The sequence below is a fragment of the Malania oleifera genome, chromosome 10 (assembly GCF_029873635.1).
Source record: "Malania oleifera isolate guangnan ecotype guangnan chromosome 10, ASM2987363v1, whole genome shotgun sequence".
NCBI lineage: Eukaryota > Viridiplantae > Streptophyta > Magnoliopsida > Santalales > Ximeniaceae > Malania > Malania oleifera.
In genome coordinates this window covers 19,570,040-19,595,620 of record NC_080426.1, presented here as the reverse complement: position 1 = coordinate 19,595,620, position 25,581 = coordinate 19,570,040, and the positions used below count along the sequence as shown (strand labels likewise).

The 25,581-nt window shown below is 38.0% G+C and overlaps 1 protein-coding gene across 3 annotated transcripts in view; it reads right to left on the bottom strand.

The window, feature by feature from the left end:
* Positions 1–20,914, bottom strand: part of LOC131166447 (uncharacterized) — a 50,010-nt gene extending 29,096 nt beyond the window's left edge. Inside the window, exons 1-4 of one of the 3 annotated variants that reach the window (XM_058125026.1) lie at positions 20,864–20,914; positions 20,672–20,727; positions 7,635–7,682; positions 7,462–7,559 (exon numbers count right to left, since the gene is read on the bottom strand). In XM_058125026.1, the coding sequence (XP_057981009.1) occupies positions 7,462–7,559; positions 7,635–7,682; positions 20,672–20,727; positions 20,864–20,870 (209 nt within the window). In that variant the 5' untranslated portion in view covers positions 20,871–20,914. Of the gene's footprint in view, positions 1–7,461; positions 7,560–7,634; positions 7,683–7,870; positions 8,131–15,460; positions 15,592–20,671; positions 20,728–20,863 lie in introns of those variants that run through there. The other 2 variants (XM_058125027.1, XM_058125025.1) reach the window with 2 other exon arrangements.
* Positions 20,915–25,581: the final 4,667 nt, after the last annotated feature.

Below are 25,581 nucleotides of genomic sequence, written 5' to 3'. Positions count from 1 at the left end.
ACTATGGTGCTCGATTATGTCTGCTGGTTGGAGAGATTCGGTTGTTAATACGACATATAAACATTTTATGGAAACTCTCCAAGGGGGATCAATGTTCATTCAAGTCTAATGATGCTTCTAATAATGTCAAGAATGCAGAGAGAAGTTACAAAAAATTACTTGGTGAGATGGTGGAGGGAAATGGGGAAGCAAATGTGATTCAAGTAGTAACTGATAATTGATTCAAAATATTTTGCAAACAAGTCAAAAAATTACTTCTAGAACTACATTCTATAGCGTATATATTGTTTATTTATATTTTAGGGCTTCACTCTTGATTTTTGAACAAGGAGAGTGTTGGGAGCAAAGAGGCCCACCACATTACATTTGTGAAATATAATCGAACTTTGAGGTATCAATAAAACAAGTGTGACACATGATTCCCACATTTCTAAGGGACATTATGATAGTAATGGTGGTTGATTGGTAGGATGGATGGTGTTAAATGAGGATGATGACTTGTGTTGAGATGATCTTTTGACTTGGGGTTCTGTTGTAGAGTTGTTCAGAGTAAATAACCCCCCGCATCCCGCTAGACGAAGATTAGTGCAAATATGTCATCATCTTGGAGAGGAAGAGATTCATCTAGCAGTTTGCTAAGGGCCGACCCACAATTTGGAACTGTAGATGCGGAGGAGATCCAAGTGGATCGTGCAAGATACTAAAGAGGAGAAAGATCTCGGAGAAGAAAATTTTGTGAGGAAGAGGAAGCTAATGATATCTTGGCAGAAGAGTTGATGATGAGTGCTGATGATGATTAAGCGAGGATTTTAGATTTAGACTTTGAAATCTTTTATTTGCACACTTTTTATTTTTGATGTTGAACTAGTTGATGCTTTGGCCTTTCGGCCTGGCAATTTCATTAAATTTTCAATGTTTGTATTAACATTTAAGCATTTTAAATTCTAGATATTACTAGAATTTCATATATCAATACACACCAAATAGGCATGTGTACACCAGGTTAATACTTGTGCGCCGCAACCTCACACCCTCGCTTCAAATACCCTTTGCGCCTTGTGACTTCTATGGTTTATGTTGGGTGTACACTATACGGCTAATCCAAATGGTTCCCTAGCGCGATTGAAGGCCCTACCTGTGTTGCTGAGGAATATACTCAGGCGTACTGTCGACTAACTATTCAGACCCGTTCTCCCCTATAGCCAACTTGCCTTAATTCGTTTGTTCATCCTCTTAGTCACTACCTAACACTAGCCTCTACACCATTAGCGTGAAGAAATCTTTCCTATATGGTGATCTTCAGAAGGAGATCTAACCTGGAGCCCCCACTGGTTTGTTGGACTCAAGGGGAGTCAGGCAGTGTTGTTAGCTCAGAAGTTACTATAATTTGCTTAAAACAAGTCCTGAAGCCATGGTTTGGTCTCTTTTTTTTTTCAACGTTGTAGTACTTGAACTTTTGTCTTCAAACTGTGCAATAATGCATTTTTTTATTTTAAATCGTCCATAACTCCATCCAAAAAAGTCTCTTATTGTGTATCTGAATGATATTGTTATTACCTAGTGATGAGGATCAAGGCAATGTTGAGCCTAAAGCATTCCCTACAACCTAAGTTTTAGACGAAGGAATTTGGGTACCATTTAAGTCTTCTTTGTATATATAGAAATATCAAGTCTCCGCTACAGCTTCGTACACCGGAGGGCCGTCATTGTAACAAAGTGAAGTTCGTTCGTTTGATCTTTATAGATATAAGATGGGACTGTTGTGGATCCGCAACACTGTTGATCACACCTATAGATCCTAATAGTAAGCTAGCCAACGAATATAGGGTGATCTGCTTGCCCAACCAGGACAATATTCACGGACTTATTAGGAAGTCCTCTGAACTATCTCCAAAGTACACTTTGGCTTTGATTCACCTTTCGCCAATTGAAGTTTAGTTTCTAGTTTCTTGATTCTCCGATACCACGACATTGGGATCCAATAGTTTTTTCACATATTGATATATTCCAAAGGGCACCTAGGAGGGTCTCTCATTAGATCAGATCAGGTCCCACTCATATTTGGGATATAATTGATGTATACTGCCCGGGTCACTTCAAAGAGAAGATCCATCAACCAAAGTACACATACTCTTTGTTTGTTCTCGAAGAATAAGAAAACAAACTGTGTATGTCCAGTCAAATGTAGTCAAGTCTACGTGCATGGCTCTCATTACACAATATGAACTTGCCTTTGGCTTAGTCGAACATATAGCAAGAACTGGGTTGTGCCCCCATTCTCTCTATGGAGCTGATGTGTGTGTGACTTAGGGCTGCCAATCGTGTCCATTCTCATATTACTCGCTGTCTAACCACCGTCTTCCATGAGCGGGTGTCACAAACACATATAAGTTGAATTTGCCACTTGTTCAATAGAACTGATGCAAAATCCCATTTACCCCATTACCAACCTTTATTATTGTGAAATTATTTTGCAATCTTGTTGACTTATTTACTAAAAAGCATGGGGGATGCCCTCGTCTTAAATTCTTGCAACAACGCTAGGAGGCATATCTATATTGCTCCATCTTAAGAAAGTAATTGATGGTTACTTAGTTATTTAGCATTTTAGTGTGTGCGTGTCTTATTTGTGCAAGAGAGTAGGCATTATGGTCAATCTGACATGTGCTTTGACAAATATTATAAATAAAGGAAGATACCTATCATCAAGAATTAGATCTTCAATTCCCCCCAATTTTCAATGTTGCCCGCCAACTCGTCATTAAGATTCTGATGGTTGTTCCTTAATTAAATTTCCTACATCCACAAACACCCATTGCCGCAACACGATTGCCTTTCTTGCGTTCTTCAATTTTCCTGGCCTCTAGCCAACAATTCTAATCCACAACCAACCACGAGATAGGATTTTTGGCTCCCCCCCTCCCTCCGTCACTTCCCTTCACAATCTTGGGAGGGTGTCGATTTCTCAAAGATAGCTGACTCTACACTCCATTTGAACACCACCCCACCCCCCCCCCAAAAAAAAAAGAGTTTGTAGAGTTCTTTTCGAAAAAAGAGCTGCTTCTACCCAAGAAGAATAAACAATGGAACCACGAAAGCTACTCTTCAACACCCCTACAACAACCTTATTGCAAGACACAATGACCCTTCTACTCCCAAACCTAACTTTTGAGCCTTCCATTAATATTCACCCCCTCTTTAATTAAAAGGGCCACCTTATATCAGAATGTGACATTTTTTGGGCCTTAAGAAGACACTACTGAGAATTTTCTTGAATTAAAATATGAGGCCTCAGTAATAGGTTTTTAACAATTGGACCAACTTGAAATTAGAAGATTTATAGTACCTTGCAAACTCCAAAATACATTATAGCAGCAAGCCCAAGACCAACCAAGCCATCTTCTTCCAATGATGTTGCCCCTTGGAAACCCAACCACTGCTCCTCTAACACTCCGACCACCTAATTCTTTCTATTGACCAACAGCACACTACCACAGTAAGCACAAAAATCCTCACTTTTCATAACTAGTGGCCGAGCAACGTCATTTATCACCTCGTTCCATCCGATCTCTTCTTATCTTCTAACAAAACATCAAACCCATGGTGGCTGAGCAATGTCGTTTATCTTTTAGCATTATACCACTCATGACTCATCCACCTTAGCATTTTCATAACGAAAATTTTTATTGTTGGCAAATGTTGTTTCTAACTTGCCCATTATTCTCATCAATGTAATATAGTTGGTCTTATAGCCATCTTATAGAACTTTTATTTTAATTTTAGGAGTATTCCACCATCACACAAAACACTTCTTATTACCCAACCTGCTTAACTCTATGCCCAAATTTCCCTTTCCACTTGCATAATAAATAAAAGATATTGAAATCTTCTGGTGTTATTACTTTCTTGACCAATAAGTTCAATCTTTTCTTCAATACTCCTACCATGACTACTTTTCTTCAATACTCCTACCATTACTAAGATGGAATGACCCTTAGCCTAGTTTACTTGAGTGGATTCAAGTACGTATGCTTAAAATGACCAACACGTATTCTACAAATCCTGATTGGTTTTTTTTTTCCAAGTTTTGTTTGTAATTTTTCCTATTTTTTTTATATATAAATATATAAAATTTATTTATAAATTTTTATGTAAAACAAAAATTTCTAGAAGGGCTTATATCGTGACTCATTAGGGTTAAAATGCTCACCATAACGCATACACCTTTCAAAACAAATTCAATTTGGTGTCCTATAGGCACACAATACCAGCCCTTCAAATCTTAGATAATTTTTCAAGAGTACCCTTTTTTCAGGTCATTTATTCCCTTAAGATTCCACAAAACATCAAAGTGTACCATGCCAACCTCCCCCACACCCCTCCAGCCTCTTGTTTTTTACTCTATTTTTGTAATTTACACAAAATTCCAATCTCCAAAGTTATCTTTTAAAGCTGAAATTAGTTGTAGTTTTTTTTCAAGCACTTTCCCCTTTCTCCTCTTCTTCCTGTTTCTCTGTCTTCAAATAGTCTACAAACCCTTCTTTTATAAAGTAGGGGCCCAACCTAAATTGATGGCTACTTCTGAGACAGCTAGCGTGCAGCAATTCACGACCACAAATGTCCATCTATAGACCCTATATTCAAAACTATCAAACAACAACCCAAGGATTTCACTCACTGCCTTTCACTTTCTTCAACTCCCAACTAGAGGCCAACTACTCATAGCACCAATTCTCCCCTTCTAGAAATGCATTCATAGCCAAACACAACATCAAGCAGTTCACATATGATCATCTTTAATTGATCCTCCCTAAATTTTGGCAGCTCTAGGTCCAGCTTTCTAGTAATAATGACAATACAACAAACTATGGCTGATTAAACTCTTAATTGTTGCGACCCATCACCTCGCTGAGTGAAGTCTGACCACTTCAACCCCTCATCATTTTCTTGTTTACCTTCAGACATCAAACCCTCCTCTCATTACCTTATTCCAACAAGCCTACATCTGTGAGTCCTACCAGCCCACTTTCAAACCTCCACAGATCTCTGTTGAAGCATTTGCAGGATTAGTCTTCCACCCTCTCTTATTCCTATCATCTCCACATTCCACACAGCCAAGAAGCCCCTTTAATGTAGAACATGGTTTGTCTTCCAGTCTTCCTTTTAGAACCCATGTGACAAGCCTACCATTAGAAGCCCAATTTCACGCTCAACAAAGTTAATGGGCTATTTTCCCTTACTCTTTTCAAGGAGCCAAAACTTCTTGTTCTAGAGGGGGAATCTATCAAACTTGAGCAATCATTAATGAGTGATCCTAAGTTCCTAACGTGGGTGTATTTGTCAGGCAGATGTAGAAATAATCCATCATCAAACTCATCTAATCTCTGCAATTCCCCTATAAAGCTCCTCTTTAGCAAGAAAAAAATTCTTCCTCCAGTATCACATCCACAGTTCAAACAAAAATCCCCCACCAAAAGTCTCCTATGCCTGCTTGAGTATCCTCCTTGTCTCATTAGGGATTTTATTGAGATAACAGCCCCCGACCAGATTTGCTTGCCTATCCTCCTACCATCAAGAATGCAGTTGGGCACGTGTTTTGCACGTCTCCTGTTGACAAATGAAGAGCTTCCATCATCCTTTTGCCTTAATCTAGGGGATTTTACAAATCGTAGCCCCCCTAGCACCGCCTCATGCCCCTAACTGATTTACAACAAAACCAACATCCTCCCAGCATCATTGCAATACGGCTCTAACATAAAGTTCCATCCCAGTCTCCTCATCCTGAACCACAAGTAATGGCCCTTCTCGCCAGAAGACTAGTCAGGATTGAAGCAACATCCTTCCTGCCCCACTCCTTACCTCCCTTACCAAGGAGTTTTATTCCAAACCCTATGTTCAAAGTCAACTATTCTCCCTCCCCAGTAACCCAAGACAAGATCAAAAATTTGCTTTCAACAGCAACAAACCTCCAACCTTCCTCTCTCATGAACACGCCCTCCTTGCTGTATTTTTAATTCTCTCTCAATGGGCCAATAGGCTGAATTTTTTAGCCCAAAAACAAGAGCAAGTCAAAAACATGAAGAATATGTTGGCCTGTCTCTAGCTATTCACATTTCACGAGGTGCAAAACTAAACCCAAGTGAATATATATTGGTGAATTGAAGTTGCATTTGCATTATCTTAATGATTATTTAGTTATTACAAGATATGATAGTTGGTTTATGCGTCTGCACACATTTGGTAGAACAAGGAAAACAAAAGTAAACAAGAAAACCATCTAGAACACTCAAGGAACGGCGACACCACTATACCAAATAAATCTCTGAATGAGACATCTTTCATGACCTCAGAAGGATGCTGGAAGGTGGGAATCCAAAAGGTTAGTTCAAGCCCCAATTAATTCAAAAATTGGCCAGCACGTCGCCCTATGTAAACTTATGCTTGAGAGAGCAAGTCCAGCATAAAATGCATTCAAAATATTTAAATATATGAAATATATTTTTGATATAAAATATATGTATATAATTATTTTTTTCAAGCATACCGAACCATGCTTGGGCTCATACCCTGCCATTTGTCAGGCTGAACAACATCACACAAGTTGGAAAACGTTAATGTACTCATACCCAAATAAATAAATAAAAAGATGGATGAGTTTCATCCTTGACCATAAAAGAAAATTCCAAGCCCCCCTGCTCCCCCTCCAACCCCAAAGAAAAAAAGGAAAAATTAATATCGTTGAAATTTATTATCTACCCTACCAAACCATCTGATGTGGGGTGGGTTTCTTTATCCTTGAGCACTGGGTGGCTAATTTGATCATATTCTAAAAACGATCAAAAAGTTTAGAAGTGACCGCATTGAAGTGCATCATTTGATGGGCCATAGACCATCAAATCCACTCCATGCTCTAAAGCCATCAATACCTCTAATCGCATATCTGAACCATTTTTCCAGCAATGGCAGAAAATATAGTTGGTAGAGCTGCTTTTTTTTTTTTTGGCAAAAACCCCTTTTCGAATGGGCAGATTTAAGAAGCAGAAGTTGCTTCAGTTGTGTTTAGAAACAACCATGCTACACTTTTTCTTGCTTTATTTATAATTAGAAGGAAAATGAAAGGGTGCTGCTAATGCATGTTGGAGAATATGTGTGCGAGTGTTTGATAAAGAACTGTATTAGAAGAGAATAGAAGTTACAACGACAATGGAAAATAAAAAAAGGAGAACAAAAATTCCTAACTTTACAAAAAGAAAAACAGCTAAAGGATCACAAAACACACACAATATTTTCCATTTTTGGAAAATTTGTTCAGCAAATTGACTATGATGAGAATAAACATCAAAAATTTCCAGGTGGCTATTTCCAAAGTAGAAAATAATTTGATGCTGTCCACATTTTTTGACTTCATATAACATATGCATCAAATAAATATAATAAGGCAAAACATAAAGAATTGCTTACAAATTTGGATGAACACGCTCCAGAGGAATAGGAATAACTTGTAACACGTGCTCAAACAAAAGATAATTATGCATAGAATCAGCTACAATTCTAGCCACCTGCACTTAACCAACAAACTAATCAAAACTTAAAAATAATCACACTATAAGTTTGCTTTATGTTTTAAAAAGAACCTGTGAATCCTCATATTCAATGAAGCCAAAGTGCTTGGATTTTCCAGTCTGGAAAAAATGAAAGCAAAGAGTCCAAATTAATAAAGGAGTGAGTTCAAAATGTAACAGATGAATCATAATGGTCATAAAAGAAACAATCATTCAAATCTACAATAATCTCAACAAGCCTCTATACTTTTGAGGAAAGAAATAGCAATGGAAACCATCGACAAGTTCGAGGAAAAAAAAGAAATTACATTCTGTGAGAGGAAATACAAATTCCCCTGAAAAGAAGCGCCTTTATGCAAATTGGCACTCCTTTTTCTCCACCACATAACCATTAGTGAAGCCATCAGTATTATACCAAAACAAAGTGTTCATGTATGAACCTCATAATATATAATTTTCCAAGCAATAATTTTTTAATATAACATCTTGCCATATAAATTTTCAAAGCTCTTATATTTTCTAAGAAAAAACCTCCAGACACAGGCATTCAAATACGGACCTCAACATATTGCACCAAGCCCCCAGAAAAACCAACCCACCCCACCTAAGGGATCAACAAGCAATTTAAGACGCCTAAGATTCCACTGTTGTATAAGAATGGCATCTGATCTACTTAAGTTGGCAAATGAAAACAAAATTTACCAAAAGGTCTTTAGCTAACCAGACCTTACCATTTTTTAAGTAGCTTCAAGGCCATCAAGCGTACTTCTAAATGCTTGGTATAATCAGAGACAGTTCTAGACTATGTTTACTTGTAATTTCCAAAGAGGAAAAAAAACAAACAAATTGCAGCTGTTTAGAGACCAGATGCAAGATCAGAAACACATTTAAAGACCTATAACACCAATTTGTAAGAAGAAATTTTATTGCACAGAAGAATGTGCAAAAGGAGCATAATAAATCCTCGAAATGAGAAAAAGTAAAAAAAAAAAAACATATCAAAACACTACAGCCAGCCAATCGCACTTAAATCTGAAAAAGACAGCCTTCTCAAAACCACTTGCGAAATCCCACAACAAGACCGCATGCTGAATCTTTTCCCAGGGTATAGAGCAAGACATCTTATTCCCCATAAATATACAAGCATTCCACTCCAACCAAATACCCCACAAGACAGCAAAAAGCCCTGCATGTCCACAAAGCCGAACCATCTCTACTCCCCCCAAAACCCGTATAACTGAGATAGCCAATATATCCTTCCCCCAACTCCAAACAAACCCAACTCTCTCTGAATAATTCAAAAAGTTTGTTCCAAGCACTCCAAGAAAAACAACAATGACTGAACAGGCGAGAAGAAGATGTGAACTGTCAGAACACAAAGAACATACATTCGGAGATAAAGCTTTAAAAGGCCTCCTACTCTACAACAGATTGTTAGTATTAACTCTTTTAAGAACAACTAACCAAATAAAAGCCTTAATCTTAGGGGACTCTGGCCTTCCAAAGTCCAAACAGTACAATGAAGCAGAAAAGACATGTTTTCATGGAAAAAAATGCTCAAGAAAAGACTTGCAAAAGTGCACCCCTAAAGAGTCTAGAACCCACAACCACTAATCCATCCTAATGGAACGACAACTACCTCCAACAAGCACAACAAAGAAGTGGGAGCTCCAACACCTCCCTATCATTTAGAGACCTAAGAAAATGAAAGTCCCAAGAGACCTCATCCCCATTTGAAATTTAAAATAAAACAAAAAATAAATTTTTAAAAATAAAGAAAAATAAAAAAAAATTTAAAAAAATGAAGAGATAGATCCATTATGCAATGAGGAAGCCTATGCAATGAGGGAAGGAAGTGCAAAGGGTAGAATCATCCACCCAAATGTCTTCCTAAAATCAAATGCAATACCCATTGCCTACAAGCTACAATAAATTTGGTATAAGGGATAAAGAGAGGATATATCTGCAAAATACACTTCTAAGGACTGCCAAAGGAACATCTTAGCCCCATTACCATCCCACCCATTAACCTGCATGCCAACTTTATTTTAACAACTTTATGGCAAAGATCAGTCTCCTCAATAGGAAATCTCAGAGCCATTTTAGACACCAACTTGCTTAGAGCCAGCCCCCCTGAGTATCAAGGATCTACAGCCATGCGAGAGATTAGAAGAAATTGAAGAGAGGAAGGAAGGGGAAGGGAGGTGAGAGCAGATTCAAGGGGTTACTCACGTTTACTTGTCAAATTCAAATTCAACAATAACTCCTTACAACATGACTTCAACACACAATTTATAAGAAAGCCTCTAAACACATGAAATCAAACCGCAATGCATTACATACACCTAGAATACACAAATACCACAAACAAGCCCCGTGACATACATAATCCTAAGACAAGCAAACTACACACAGATACTTAAACAACTAACTAACTAAGCTTATTTGGGTTTCCGACCCAATAAATCATTGACCCTATTCTTCAACATAGGCCTCCAAATTGTGTCAAATTGATCCATGCAAATACCGCTTCCCATCCTACATCAATTCCATTCTTCCAAAAGAACTCGATGAAAAGTACCAAGGAGCCCATCACCATGAATAGAATCATCTCGTTTCATAAGAAAGGAACTAGCAATATCCTTCAACTTGGTGAGTGGGAGAATTTGTAATGGAATCAACTCATACTTCTTGTCGTCAATGGAGAGGGAATAAGAATTCTCATATCCATCATGTTTCACCTTCCTATCAAATAATGATGAACAACCCAAAAGGATATGACAAATTTTAAGAGGAAGGATATCACATTGCATTGTCGCCACAATGGAACAAATCTTGAAGGTAAGTAAGCAACAATCATGGACCTTCAAGTTGGTACTATTCACTCAAACAATTTTGTATGATTCAGGATCAGGCTCAACTTCCACATTTAAACTTCTTCGCAGCTTCTTCAGAAACTACATTTATGCAACTATCAGGGTCAATAACCAAAATACAAAACTACTTTTGCCATATCAACTAAGTTTGAAAGATGTTGGTCGGACTCCAATCCTCTTTTTCTTTAATTTTGTGGTATGAGAGCATATGTCAAAGCACTAAACAGATTTTCACATTGCCATCATCATCAAAGTCGCTTGGAATTTCTGTTTCAACTCCAACTACTTGAGTTTTATCATCATCATTATCATCTTATTTTTCCGCAACAGCCACAACTTGGTTAGGAAATTGTGCAACTTGATGTCCAAAACCTTGACATTTAAAGCATTTGAGTGACGGTTGGCTCTTAGAAGTTGTTCTGGAATGCTCAGGAGTCTTCCAATAGGGATTGGTTCGAACACCTTTACCCAATTGCTCAATTGACTTCTCTCATACAACTTCACTATCACTCTTCTAAAATCAAAGGGTTGATGTAACTCTAGGAAGATGGCATTGCATAATCTCCTCAATCAGAGTGGCAATCTGTACTACATCCCCAACTATAATGAGACTTGGAGGGAAGAGTTGGCTTCAACCCTTTTCTATACAAAGCCATCATCACCATAGTTGTTAGAATCTTACGATTCACGATTCAATTCATACAATTCATGTCAATTTCTCACCAAATTGATTCGAATCATACTAGTGAATCTAAAATCAACTGAATTGTTGTCAAATCTATTGATCCATCTCGTGAATCTATCAAATTGATCTAAATCTATCGATTCTCGCGATTCTAGACCTATCATATCCTAGCAAACCCAACAAGTTTGAAACCCCCAAAGCAACATTTCTTTCCTATTTTATCACTTTTATTTTTACATGATTACCTTCCATTCCTAGTTTACATCAGTTTTGTGCTTAAAAAGAGGATAAAATAGAACTTTGGGTCTTACTTTACCTTCACAAAACCATTTGTTGTTCTAACAGGAGTATAGTGCTACCATTGAGAAGAAGGGGTGGAACACATACCGGCTAAGGTGGTAGTACTCATGTTTCATTGTGTTGTTAAGATTCAAAAGTAAGTTCTTCTAGTAGTTTGTTCAATTATTATAATTTTTTGTTAAATTATTTTTTATTTTTAATCTAAGCAAGAATATGCATGAAATATTTTTTTAATTGTTGATAAACACCAAAATTTCAATTTTTTTATTTTTTTTTCTTGAATCCTTCCCTTAAACAGCATAAAGTTCACTATTTTATTAATATTTCCTTTCTCATCCTCTTACATTTCATTTGTTTATGGAAAGTATACACATGAAATATGTTTTTTTATTATCAAAACTGAAATGCATTTTGTTGTTTTGCTTGTTGATTATATACCAATATATGCATGTCATTTAGAATTGATTTTGGAAAATTCACCAAATCTTATGAGTCGATTCAATTCTTGATTCTTGATTCCCAATGCTGGAATTTTGATTCACGATTCAAATTTCAATTTGACAACTATGATCATCACATCCTCTTTCCATTCTATATTGGCACGAGTAGCCAAATGATAGAACCCACAAGCGTACTCCACTATCCTTTCTTCTTGCTTCAAATCAAAGGGTTGGAAATGAACACACTGTTGAAAATTGGGAGGCACAATTGCTCCTACATGGCTCGCTTCATCTCATCCCACATTATAATCTCACCAAATCTCCTTATTCTAAAGATCTCCTATTGTTTAATCCACCAAATTCGGGCAATTCCCTTCAATATTGATTAAGCCAAGTACAACTTTCTAGCCTTATTCATGTCATACCATCGGAAATAGTACTCCAAAGAATACACCCAATCATCAAATTCATCAAGAGAACCATCACCATTAAAATCTAGGACTTTAATTTAATTCCTTTACTCAAATGATTATTTCGCCCTTCACACAACACAAAAGTATAAGGGACAACAGCTATTCCACCATCTTGTTTGGTAGTAAATTCTATGGGCCTTTTACCTAAGGCTGCAACTTTAGTTGAAGTGGTAATAGTCTCCAATGCATTTCCCATGTTTTATAACCTGTCAGGACAAAAATTCAACCTTTGGAGACAATTGGCCATTGGTCATCATAATGCAATTATATATCACCAAATATTCTTAATAGATTTGCGAACAAGGCTCAATTATTCATGCAAACCACAAGCTTCACTCTCAGTTGTTTAAGAACAATCTTCCAGTCACCTTCAATCTTGAGTATCACACAAAATGAAGTGAATTCACTTAGAAAACTCACAAATGCAGCAATAGGACCTGATTTCTAATGTTGGCAGCCATAATTTCTAGTGTTTTATGCCAACTTATCCCACTTTCTTGCAATATATTATATCCACAATCAAATATCTCCTTGCAAGTCAAAATATCACAGAGAAAACCCCAAATACCGTGGCTGGTTAATTTCTTGTGAGACTAGAAATAAGAGGAGAGTCTAGCAGACTCTTACTCGCAGTTGCTGGCACCGGTGAGGATCCTCTAGTGATGAAATTTGAGGCAAGAGGAGATCATGAGATGGGGATTGAAATGGCGGTGGTGGTGCACTAAGGAATGCACATGAGATTAGGGTTTTTAAAGGGTCAATGGTTGGGTAACCTAGTGGTGGCACATGGGCCCACACGCATGGTTAGATGGTGATGAAAATTTGAAGGAAAAGGTTTCAAGGGGTTTTGATTTCAATGGGTTGGGTGTGTTTCACAATGGTCAATGGTGTATAGAGAGTGGTGTTTGAACAAATGGGGAGACTGCTAAAATTTCAGAAACAGTTCAGAACTAATTTTTCGTATTTATTTTTCAAGGTAGAGAAAAATTAGAGAGGGAATGAAGAAAGAAAAACAGACAGAGAAAAAGACAAGGAGGAAGAAGAAGAAGAAGAAGGAAGAAGCAGCAACAAAGAGCAAAGGGAAGTCATAGATCTATGGGGAGAATGAAGAAGAGAAGAAGAGGAGGAAGAAGAAGAGTGAAAGGGAAAGATGGGGGAATTGAAATGGAAGAATGAAATCATGGTTGGCTCTTATACCAAATAATGCAGGGGTAGCATTAAGGATCTACAGCCATGAAAGAGACCAAAAGAAATTGAAGAGAGGAAGGACGGGGAAGGGAGAAAAGAGAAGGTACAAAGGGGAACTCACGTTCACTTCTCAAATTCAAATTCAACAATCACGGCTTACAACATGGTTTTCAAGCGCTATTTATGAAAAAAGCCAACGCACGAAATTACACACATACCCCTAAAACTACATTACATTACAAACATACCCTAAAAAACACAAATACTACAAGCCTCCAACATACATAATCCTAATACAAGCAAACTACACACACACTTTTTTTTATAGCAAAAGAAATTTCATTAATAGGGAGAATTTACAGAGGAGAGTAAGAAATCTCTCAAAAAAACTACACAAATACTTGAACAACTAACTAAGCACATTTCCGACCCAATGAACCATTGACTATATTCTTCGACATAGGCCTCCAAATTGGGTCGAATTGATCCATCCAAATACCCACTTCTCATCACACATCACCCCTCCTTTCTAGACCAACAAACAAGTTCCCAATTAGCAAAATAATTTTTCTCCTCCACCCAGATCAAAGAAAATCTCTCATGACTTTTGTCCAATAAGCACAACAAAGAAGTGAGCTCCAACACCTCCCTGTCATTAAGAGACCTACGGAAATAAAGTCCCAATAGAATTTATCCCCATTTGAAATTTAAAAAAAAAAAAAAAAGATTGTTCCATCATGCAATGAAGAAAGCCTATTCAAATCAGGAAATAAATGTCTTCCAAGACCAAATGTGAAATGTATCACTCACAAAAGATTTGGTACAAGGGATAAAGAGAAGATAGATTTGTGAACTATGCTGTCAAGGACTCTCAAAGGAACATCCTAGCACCATTAGCATCCCCATGATAGTCTTGCATGCCAAATTTCCTTTCAATAACTTTGTGCCAAACAGAAGTCTCTCCTAGGCTCTAAGGGAAATCGTCAAAACAATTTATCCATTAAAGCAATCATTAGCTTTCTCCCCCACCCTAGTCCAAAAAAATCTCCCATGACTCTCAATAATTCTAGCTACCCCACCGAAATTTTAAAAATTGACAAGAAATAGAGAGAGCTAATAGAAAAACTTGCCTAAATCAGGTTAATATGCTCACCTAGAGAGAGTAAAGCACACGTCCACCTCTCCAATCACCTAGACATCTTCTCCACATATCCGCCACAAGCTCTAACTACAGCCTTATGAATCGATCTACTCAAAATATCCACCACAAGAACAAACAAAAAATAAAAAGGAGAAAGTAGATCCCATTGCTTGAACCCCTCGATGCCCTAAACCACGATTTAGATTCTCCATTAATAAAGAGGCATTAGATAGGTACCACCTCATGCAACCACCACACAAGCTGATGTAAGATTGATCATCTCCACAAGCAATTTTTGCAAATGCAGTGATTCTTTTCAAGTGTGTGTGTGCGCGCAATTTTTTGTATTTAAAATAAGAAAATTATAAATTAAAAAATATATAATTTTCAAGTTCCCTCTTGATTGACCCTTGAACAAGGATAAACCAAAAACACAAAGCACCCTTATCAAACATGGTTTTAAACGTTTAAAAAAAATAATTAGATAACACAAAATGTATTAAGGGAATTAAGGGAAGACCCCTCCACCCCTGGTTAGTCGGAATCCAAAAAGGACTGGATAATACCATTGGTAATAGGAGAAAAAAAGGTTAGATGCCTAACCTTCTTATTCCGAGCAACTCTAAGTCTCTTGATTGTGCCAAATTGTTTAAAGTAATTTGCCAAAAAATACCCGATTAACAGGAAGAAAGGAGTACAACAGATAGTTAACTCCTTGGTGTTTCGCTTAAGCAGAGTATTAGAAATTTATAATATAAAATAACAACAATAATAAGGAAAAATATCAAAACCCACCTTCCATTTCATTCTCATAGAACCCATGTGGTATCCGCCCAATATATAAGACCGCGCCAGTGTTCTCAGGTATTTCTTGCTCAGGAATTTTGCGCCCAGGACCACCTTCCAACGGCTTCATACATGAATATAAATCATGAACACAAACAAATAGATTATCTAGGAACAAATTTATTAAAATAAATTTAAGTAAATCAAGCAGTGACATACCAAGAAATCAGAAACTTCGTTTTTATCACTAGAAACCGAAAAATCAACAGACACCTTGTTTAGTTTCTTCTTCATGAGCTTCTTCCCCTTGGCGCCCATTAGACCTAGCAAAGCGGAACGGGTCAGTTTATCCGTGACGGATAAGGCGGATTATCGGGTGAAAAAATCATAATCTATATTCAACTTGTTTAAGTGGCGGATTAGGCGGTTTCGGGTCGGATAATTCATGGCGGATGGGCGGATAATCCACCATTCTCAAATATAATTTTATTCATAATTTATTTTTTATCATAATAATTTAAATTGTATACGATAACTTTCGAACAAAGGGCTTTAGTATCGTCAAGCACTGCACTCAACCTATTAGCTAAGACTTTAGTAAATAATCTTATACACACTAGAGACAAGACTAATAGGACCAATAGGTCTAAAATCCCCCACTTTAATAGAATTAAATTTCTTCGGTACCAAGGCTATAAAGGAGGAATTAATGCTTTTACTAAGGACTCCATTATCAAAGAACTGCACTCAACCTATTAGCTAAGACTTTAGTAATAATCTCAAGGCTGATAGATGCATTAAGAGAACCTTATTTTTGTAGGCCTATATATACATGATTTTATCTCTTTATTCTTTGAGTTTGAGTAATAATGTCATTGACTCTTCTCCAATGAACAAAAGTTGTCAAAAGAATGTGTACATGCATCATACATGTGTGTGTTTGCATTAACTGTTTTATAAATCATTACTGAAGTAATTATGTTTTACCAGTGAAGAATCAAATATAAAATATTAAGTTAATCTGTTAATGTCTGTATTAGCAAATACCAAGTCTTCTTCAAAGAATTTGCAAGGAATCAATATTTAATATATTTAAAATTAAATAAAAATAGAAGCATGAGGAAGAAAAGTAGAAAAATAAAATAAAAATACAATACACAGTGGAAGTGTGGAACAGACGAACAGTGGTGGAAGGCATAAGCCATAAAGAGTGGAGCTCGGAGGGACTACCAGACTACCTTATGAGTTCTGAAGCCCCCTCGGATAGAGGAGTTGAAGAACAATGGAACACCCGCCGATTCTGATTCTGAAGCCCCCTCTTGCTGGTTCAAAGGATCGAAGCTCCTGTTGGTTTGAAGCTCCTGGCACCTGCTGGTTCGAAGCTCAAAGCTCCTGTCACCTGCTGTGGCGATCGCGTATCCAAAGACTGGTTCGAAGGATCGAAGAGACTCGCGAGTTGCAAAAGGTCAGAGACTCGGAGGGCCGAGGGCTTCGAAGGGTCGAAGAAGAAGGGTCTCGTGCGGCCGCCGACTGGTTTCCACTTCCCCACTTCTCCTTCTCTGAGTCTCTGTGGCTAGGGCTCAAATGGCCGAATGGGGCTGACCTGGGGGTTGGGAGTCTGGGACTCTAGGTAGGGGTGGCAAAACGGGCGGGCGGGCCGGATCCAGGCGGGTCACCAACGGGTCCGCTCATAAACGGGCTGGGTCATAAATGGGCTGATATTAAATGGGTCACACACATACCAACCCTAACCCGCCCATTTAATAAACGGACGGATAACGAGTCAACCGTTTAAAAAATATAATTTATTTATTTTAAAATTTTTCAAAAAAATCCATATAAAATAACTTTAAAAAAAATATACTACATTAAATTTATTAATGCAGGAGCTTGGAGGTGTGGACTGGAGGCTGAAGGTATGGCTTGATCCAGGACCGTGAGTGGATCGTTCGCAGCACCAGAACTGCGGCACGTTGCAGCACACCAGAGGAGAGCTGGAGAGGAGAGGATTGAGAGAGTGAGAATTGAGAGGAGAGCCGGAGAGGAGAGGATTAAAAGAGTGAAAGCTGAGAGGAGAGCCGGAGAAGAGAGGATTGAGAGAGTGAGAGCTGAGAGGAGAGCTGCGGGCCGCGGCGTAGCAGCGCACCAAAGGTCCAGAGCAGAGGAGAGGAGAGGATTAAGAGAGTTAGAGCTGAGAGCCTGAGAGGAGATTAGAGAGCAGCGGTCGGCGTCGTGGGTTAGGGAAAGGTCCAGAGGAGAGGATTGAGAGAGCCAGAGCTGAGAGCCTGAGAGGAGAGCAGCGGTCGGCGTTGCAGGTTAGGGACTTAGGGCTTTTTTTGTGTGGTCATGTGGGTGCAGGTGGAGACTGGAATCACTTCTGAAGAGTGAAGACTGAACTGAAATTTATATATATAAAGGATCCAAATTAACGGGTCACCCGGCGGGTGGTTGAACCCGTTTATAAACAGGTCAACCCGTGACCCGTCCAATTATTAAACGGGTTGACTTCTTTAAACTCAAACCCGTTTTAAATAGACGGGTCCGAATAATCCGACGGGTCATGACCCGTTTTGCCAGGCCTAACTCTAGGAGTGGGAGGGCCGAGGGGCCGAGAATCAAAAGGGGCACGCGTGCAGGCCATGTGGGCACTTGGGCGTTGGGTGTTGGGCCTTTGAGCTTTGGGAAGTGCCTCAGTGGGCTGGAGCCGCTGGACCGGCTGGCTTAGGGGGCAGTGGGCTTTTATGGGTTAATATTTAATAATGTAAGCGGGTTGGCAGATATCCGTCAAATAAACCCGACCCAACCCTCTAAGGGGGCGGATATGAAAATGAAAACTCATATTCGACTCATTTAACAAACGGATGATTATGAGTCGGTTAAAACGGGTCGGATACGGTTCGGATTAACAAATTTTTATCCATTTTGCCAGGTCTAGTGCCCATCTCCAAACCTAAAAGACCTGTTTCGAGGGAGTAGGTAGCAGAATGCCAGCTTTCACGTAAAGTGAGAGGGGAAACAAAAGACAAGGGTTCGCGTCCAACGGATGTGAACTATCCACTCCGATGGTTGAGATCAAATCCAAGAACCGAACAAGTGGTCCAACCGGTTTGCGCAAAGTTTTTTACCAATTTATCTATTTTTTTTTAAATATTTAATAATACCTTTTTGCAGAAAATAATTCCGCAAAAAAATTAAAATTAGGAAGTTCAATAAGATATGATTAAAATTAGGATAAAAGATTCATTTTTTTAAAGTTTGTGAAAAAAAAAATAGAGACTTTTTTTAGAATTTTAAAAATGTCATAAATCTTTCTTAAAATTTGTCAAAAAAATCACACATCTCCCTTTGTATTTTGTAAAAATTTTAGGTATGTGTCTTTTTGGTAAATTTTATGTGAGATTTGTGACATTTTTGAAACTTTAAGGGAGATTATTGTCTTTTTTGCCAAACCTTAGGAGATGTTAGTGTCTTTTACTCTTAAAATTAAAACTAATATTAAAAATAATTAGAATCTCAAAAAAATTGTAAAACATAATCTCGTCTCTCTTACTATTTATATAATATAAGATATATTTTTTGTAATATATATTATACGAACCAAAAATAATAATACTACAACATAATTAAGTATAAAATACAATAATGATGTCAATTTTTAGCATATGATTGGAAAGTATACGATGTATTCTAAACTATATTAGTTTAGAAAAACATATTTATTTCTCAAAATAAAAATAATACTAATTATTAATATCTTTGAATACAATACATTACAATATAATTTAATAAAAAATCAAATTAATTATTTTATGTAATGATATCATCATATGTAAAAAGTTATATAATATTATTATTATAATGTACATAAATTATTCGGGAAAATTATTTTTAAAATGATGTTCACGTAATCTCGTTAGATCAAGCAGTGAGATTTGTTTGGCAAGCATCAACACTTGATTGGGTTATCATTTAAATGGTACAGTGAGATTTGATAAATAAATAAAAAGTTTTGCACTAGCCCACTCCTTTTCTTTTTCTTCTTCACGTGCACTAGCCTGCGTCCGCCCACCCTTTGCCTTCCATGAACACCATAACGCGAGGCAAGAGGCACCGGAGATTGGTCAAGAATGCAGCGACGCCAATCCTCATGGCTAGGCGAGCAAGGGTCGCCAGCAAAATGTGAACGATCATTTAATAGAGAGAAGACCGCCGATGTGAGGCCTCTTCCGCCCTAGATTCCGGTGATAGGTTTCCACATTCTGGACAAGGTGGATGCCTTCGAGAACGATGGGTGGTGGGTCGGAAGGTGTAACAGAGCAGCTATCGAAAGGTGGATGCCCACGCAGTGTCGCAGCTTTGCCGCTGATATCTTCTCATTGTTGTTGTCGATGCAACGGAATGTGCGCTCCAAAAATCCCTTGGTAATTCTCTAAGAACAATGAACCGAATCAATTATTTTTATTAATTTCCCGCAGCTGTTCGTGAGGGAGTTCTTGAGCAACGCCAACCTCGACGACTCCTACACAACCACTCGAATGGTTGCTTGTAGTGTGATTTTCAAAAGTGGCATCAACTCCATCTTGAGTAGCAGTTTACTTTTGACAAGCATGATGATCGCCAATGGGCTAATAGAAAAATAAACAAAGAAGACAAAGTTTTGATTTAAATTGAAGTTGTTAGGCAAAAATCTAGGCAATAAAAAAACTATTCAAAAAAATAGTGCAGAAGATAAAAGTGAAAAGATGAAACGTATAGCGTGCCTTCTCCAAACATGCTGCCGTATATTCCTCAACTCATTCCTTCTTATAGGCTTAATGAGAAAGTCTGCAACACCTTTCAGCATGCATTTCAACACCACACTAACTGAATCTTGTGAGGACATCGCTGCATTATCACAACAAGAAAGTGCAATTGTTTAGCTGCAACTCTCAAAAGACCAAATTCAAATTAAAGAGATAATTAAAATATTTTACTCATGACAACATACTTATAACAAGATTTTTTTTGCAAATTTCATGCTCTGTAACTAAGGAAAGAAGTGCAAATCCCGATATCAATGGCAACTCCACTTTTGTTAATATAAGGTCTATGTCACGAGGTCTCCCTTTTAGTGTCCCCCATGCCTTTAAGCCATCACCAACTGCAGCAACTGCTTAAACAAAAAGAACATTAGTATTCACTTCCAACACTCATAAAACAGCAGATAGTTAGATGTCTAACCTTCTTATTCCGAGCAACTCTAAGTCTCTTGATAGTGCCAAATTGTTTAAAGTAACCTGCCAAAAAATACCCGATTAACAGGAAGAAAGGAGTACAACATATAGTTAACTCCTTGGTGTTTCGCTTAAGCAGAGTATTAGAAATTTATAATATAAAATAACAACAATAATAAGGAAAAATATCAAAACCCACCTTCCATTTCATTCTCGTAGAACCCATGTGGTATCCGCCCAATATATAAGACCGCGCCAGTGTTCTCATTTATTTCTTGCTCAGGAATTTTGTCTCCAGGACCAACTTCCAGCAGCTTCATACGTGAATATAAATCATGAACACAAACGAACAGATTATCTAGGAACAAATTTATTAAAATGAATTTAAGTAAATCAAGCGGTGGCATACCAAGAAATCAGAAACTTCGTTTTTATCACTAGAAACCGAAAAATCAACACACGCCTCGTTTAGTTTCTTCTTCATGAGCTTCTTCCCATTGGCCCCCATCTCCAAACCTTAAAGAACTGTTTTGAGGGAGAAGGTAGGAGAAGGCCAGCTTTCACGTAAAGTGAGAGGGGAAATAAAAGACAAGGGTTCGCAGCATATCCAACGGATGTGAACTATCCACTCCGACGGCTAAGATCAAATCCAGGAACTGAACAGGCTGTCAAACCGGTTTGCGCATACTCGGTCATCGGCCTGAATAATGTCACAGTGGCATTATAATTATATTGTTGTATTTAAAATACTCAAAAAGATGTAATGCAAATTTAATACAATGCTCTTTTGGATTTTACAAAATTAGACGCTCGAGCCTTAGGGTGGCAAAATGAATTAATGGAGCAGGTTCGGGTAGATCATAAATGGGTCGAAATTAAAAGGATTTGGGTTGACCCGTTTATTAATGGGTGACTAATTGGTAAATTCAAATCCATTCATTTAATAAACGGGGTCACCCACTTAAAAATATATTTTATTTATTTTAAATTTTGACTACAATTAAAAAAAAATAACAACAACACTCCTTATCCTTCATTTTATTTATTAATATTTAAACAAATAAACATCAAATGTAGAACAAGAAGACTCGGTGGCGGGTGCCCTACCGTTGGGGAATCGGGATATCAGAGATCTCAGATCTTGCATGGCCATATGGGGTGGTCGGTCGCCTAGGGGGTACTGCCAGTCTTCCATTGCAATGTGGAAGGGGAGGAGGAGGAGGGATGAGAATAGGGTCAACGGCATAACCAAAACAAACAACCAAATCATAATGTTGCAAATCAAACTCTCAAAGCAAATGATAAAAAAATATGAAGAACAAATAATCAAGAATTAGCACCTCAATTGTTCGACAAATGATGAAGCATTGAAGCTTGAAGGTTCAAATCTTGAAGGCTAGTGTTTTGATGTAGTGGTGGAGAGAATCCTTTAGGCATTCAGGCTCGTCAGGCTCCTTGATCGAGTTTTTTCCAAGTTTATTATTAATTTATAATAATATATTAAATAATATCTTATTTGAGAAAATTATTTCTAAAATGATGTTCATGTAATCTCGTTGGATCAAGCAGTGAGATTTGTTTAGCATGCGTCAACACTTGATTGGGTTACCATTTAAATGGTACAATGAGATTTGATAAATAAAAAAAAAAGTTTTGCACCAGTCCACTCCTTTTCTTTTTCTTCTTCATGTGCACTAGCCTGTGTCCGCCCACCCTTCGCCTTCCACGAACACCATGACGCAAGGCAAGAGGCGCCGGAGATTGGTCAGGAATGCAGCTACGCCGATCCTCACGGCTAGGCACGCAAGGGTCGCCAGCGAAATGTGAACGATCATTTAATAGAGAGGAGACCACCGACGTGAGGCCTCTTCCGCCCAAGATTCCGAAGACAGGTTTCCACGTTCTGGATAAGGTGGATGCCTTTGAGAATGATGGGTGGTGGGTCGGAAGGTGTAACAGAGCAGCTATCGGAAGGTGGATACCCACGCAGTGTCGCAGCTTTGCCGCTGATATCTTCTCATTGTTGCTGTCAATGCAGCAGAATGCGCGCTCCAAAAATCCCTTGGTAATTTTCTGAGAACAATGAACTGAATCAATTAGTTTTATTAATTTATTGTAATTGTTTTTATTAATTTCCCGCAGCTGTTCGTGAGGGAGTTCTTAAGCAACGCCAACCTCGATGACTCCTACACAACCACTCGAATGGTTGCTTGTAGTGTCATTTTCAGAAGTGGCATCAAATCCATCTTGAGCAGCAGTTTACTTTTGACAAGCATGATGATTGCCAATGGGCTAATAGAAAAATAAACAAACAAGACAAAGTTTTGAATTAAATTGAAGTTGTTAGGCAAAAATAAAAAATCTAGGCAATAAAATAACTATTCAAAAAAATAGTGCAGAAGATAAGAGTGAAAAGATGAAACGTATAGTGTGCCTTCTCCAAACATGCTGCCATATATTCCTCAGCTCATTCCACTGGACAGGCTTAATAAGAAAGCCTGCAACACCTTTCAGCATGCATTTGAACACCATACTAACTGAATCTTGTGAGGACATCGCTGCATTATCACAACAAGAAAAGTGCAATTGTTTAGCTGCAACTCTCAAAAGACCAAATTCATATTAAAGAGATAATTAAAATATTTTACTCATGACAACATACTTATAACAAGATTTTTTTTTTGCAAATTTCATGCTCTGTAACTAAGGAAAGAAGTGCAAATCCCGATATCAATGGCAACTCCACTTCTGTTAATATAAGGTCTATGTCATGAGGTCTCCCTTTTAGTGTCCCCCATGCCTTTAAGCCATCACCAACTGCAGCAACTACTTAAACAAAAAGAACATTAGCATTCACTTCCAACGCTCATAAAAACAACAGATAGCATACCTATCTCTGCTTTCCTTTGTTTCAATTCCACATAGCCCATATTAGCGTGTAGGAGTCATCGAGGTTGGCGTTGCTCAAAAGCTCCCTCATGAATAACTGCGGAAAATTAATAAAAATAATTACAATAAATTAATAAAACTAATTGAATATAAAACAATATTAATTAGATTTAATCTAATTTTTTTCACCTCTCTCATCATCTTTGATGAGGTCACCGCACAAAGCATCTGGTTTTTCCCCTGCATGAAAAAGCAAGTATGTAAATGGAAAAGTATGAAATTTATTGCGGGAATGCACAACCATGAATTTTTAAATCATACAGAGATAACTTTATTGTATATCTGAGCATGATGGTTGCACTCATTGTACGGAGCCATGAACTATGGTGTTCCTGAGGAAAAAAAACATATATTTTTAAAAACATATATAGGTGAACTCACATTGCAAAACACTACAAATACCCTCAGTAAATTAAAAAGTGAATGAACTCGCACGACAAAAGAACACAGCGGATTGATTAAGTTCATTGTTCTCAAACAGAATATTACCAAGGGATTTTTGGTGCATGTGTTCCCCTGCATCGACAGAAACGACAGGAATATATCAACGACAAAGCTACGACACTGTGTGGGGATGATCGGGGGCAACCTGCCAGAGGAGGAGGTGGAGGTGGCGGTGAGGTCGACAGACTCCGATGAAGACGACTTGTTGGTGTTGGAGGATTTCATTGGCTGATGGAGGCAGAGGGGGAAGAAGAGAAGGTGAAGGATTTGAGAGAAGCATAATACGTCACATGTAAATTCGCTTGAACCGGTAAGAGCATGCAAATCTCATTTGACCATCCAACGATATTTGGGAGCCATGCGTCAATAAGGAAACAACTCGTCGTTTAAATCTCGCTACTTGGTCCAGCGATACTTGTTTAAATCTCACTAGACCAAGAAGTGAGATTACGTGAGTATCATTCTGGGAATGATTTTCCCGAATAGGATATTATTTAATATATTATTATAAATTAATAATAAACTAGGGAAAAAACTTCTCCTTGGTCTCTTCTAGTTCTCCTTCACTAAAATCACCCTGTCATGAGATGGGAATGGTATCATGGGAGATGGCCAGAGGTGTCAGGCCACTCCAGAATATAGATGGGGATTTGGGGATTGGATAAAATGGGTTGACGACGGCCAGGCTAGGAGAGGGCATAAATTCTCACATAATCCATTTAATAAATGAGTTGGGTTTGGGTTGACCCATTTACAAACGGGTCAATTTATATTAAATCCAATCCTTATTTAAATGGGAGGGTCACGAGTCACCCATCGGGTTTCTAATTGTTTTGCCACCCCTATAAAGCCTCATATGTCATACCAAAAATAACACTACATCAAATTTGAAGTGTTAAATACTAAAAATCAAACTTGATATCTGTGTTCATAGACAGAGATTATCATCTACAGTCAAAAGGGATTCCCATAGATCCCGATACATTTTAGTACTACCTGAATGCACGATGTATAGGGATCTGTGAGCCTCCTCCAAGATAGCTCTCCTTATCTGAGCATTTGCAGGAACACATAATCTGGTACGAAACCGTAGGGCTCCGTTATCTGATATATTGAACTCTTCTTCCTGCCCGTTTTGCACTTTCTTTATCAATTCTGCTAGTTCTGGATCAGTTCTCTAGTCAGCTTTAATCCTTTCTTGCAATGTAGGCTGTAATACCAAGTTCGCAATGAATGCCTGGTGATCACCCTCTATTATCTATACTTCGAGTCTCTCCATATCCATCTGGATAGGGCGCTAAATCTCCATTAGTGACACCGTTGCTCATGCTGTTTTCCTGCTCAGTGCATCAGCCACCACATTTGCTTTCCCTGAGTGGTAGCTGATAGTACAATCATAATCCTTGATAAGCTCCAACCATCTTCTCTATTGCATATTCAAATCTTTACAGGTGAAGAAATACTTTAAGTTTTTATGATCCGTGAAAAATCTCGCATTTTCCACCATAAAGATAGTGCCTCTAG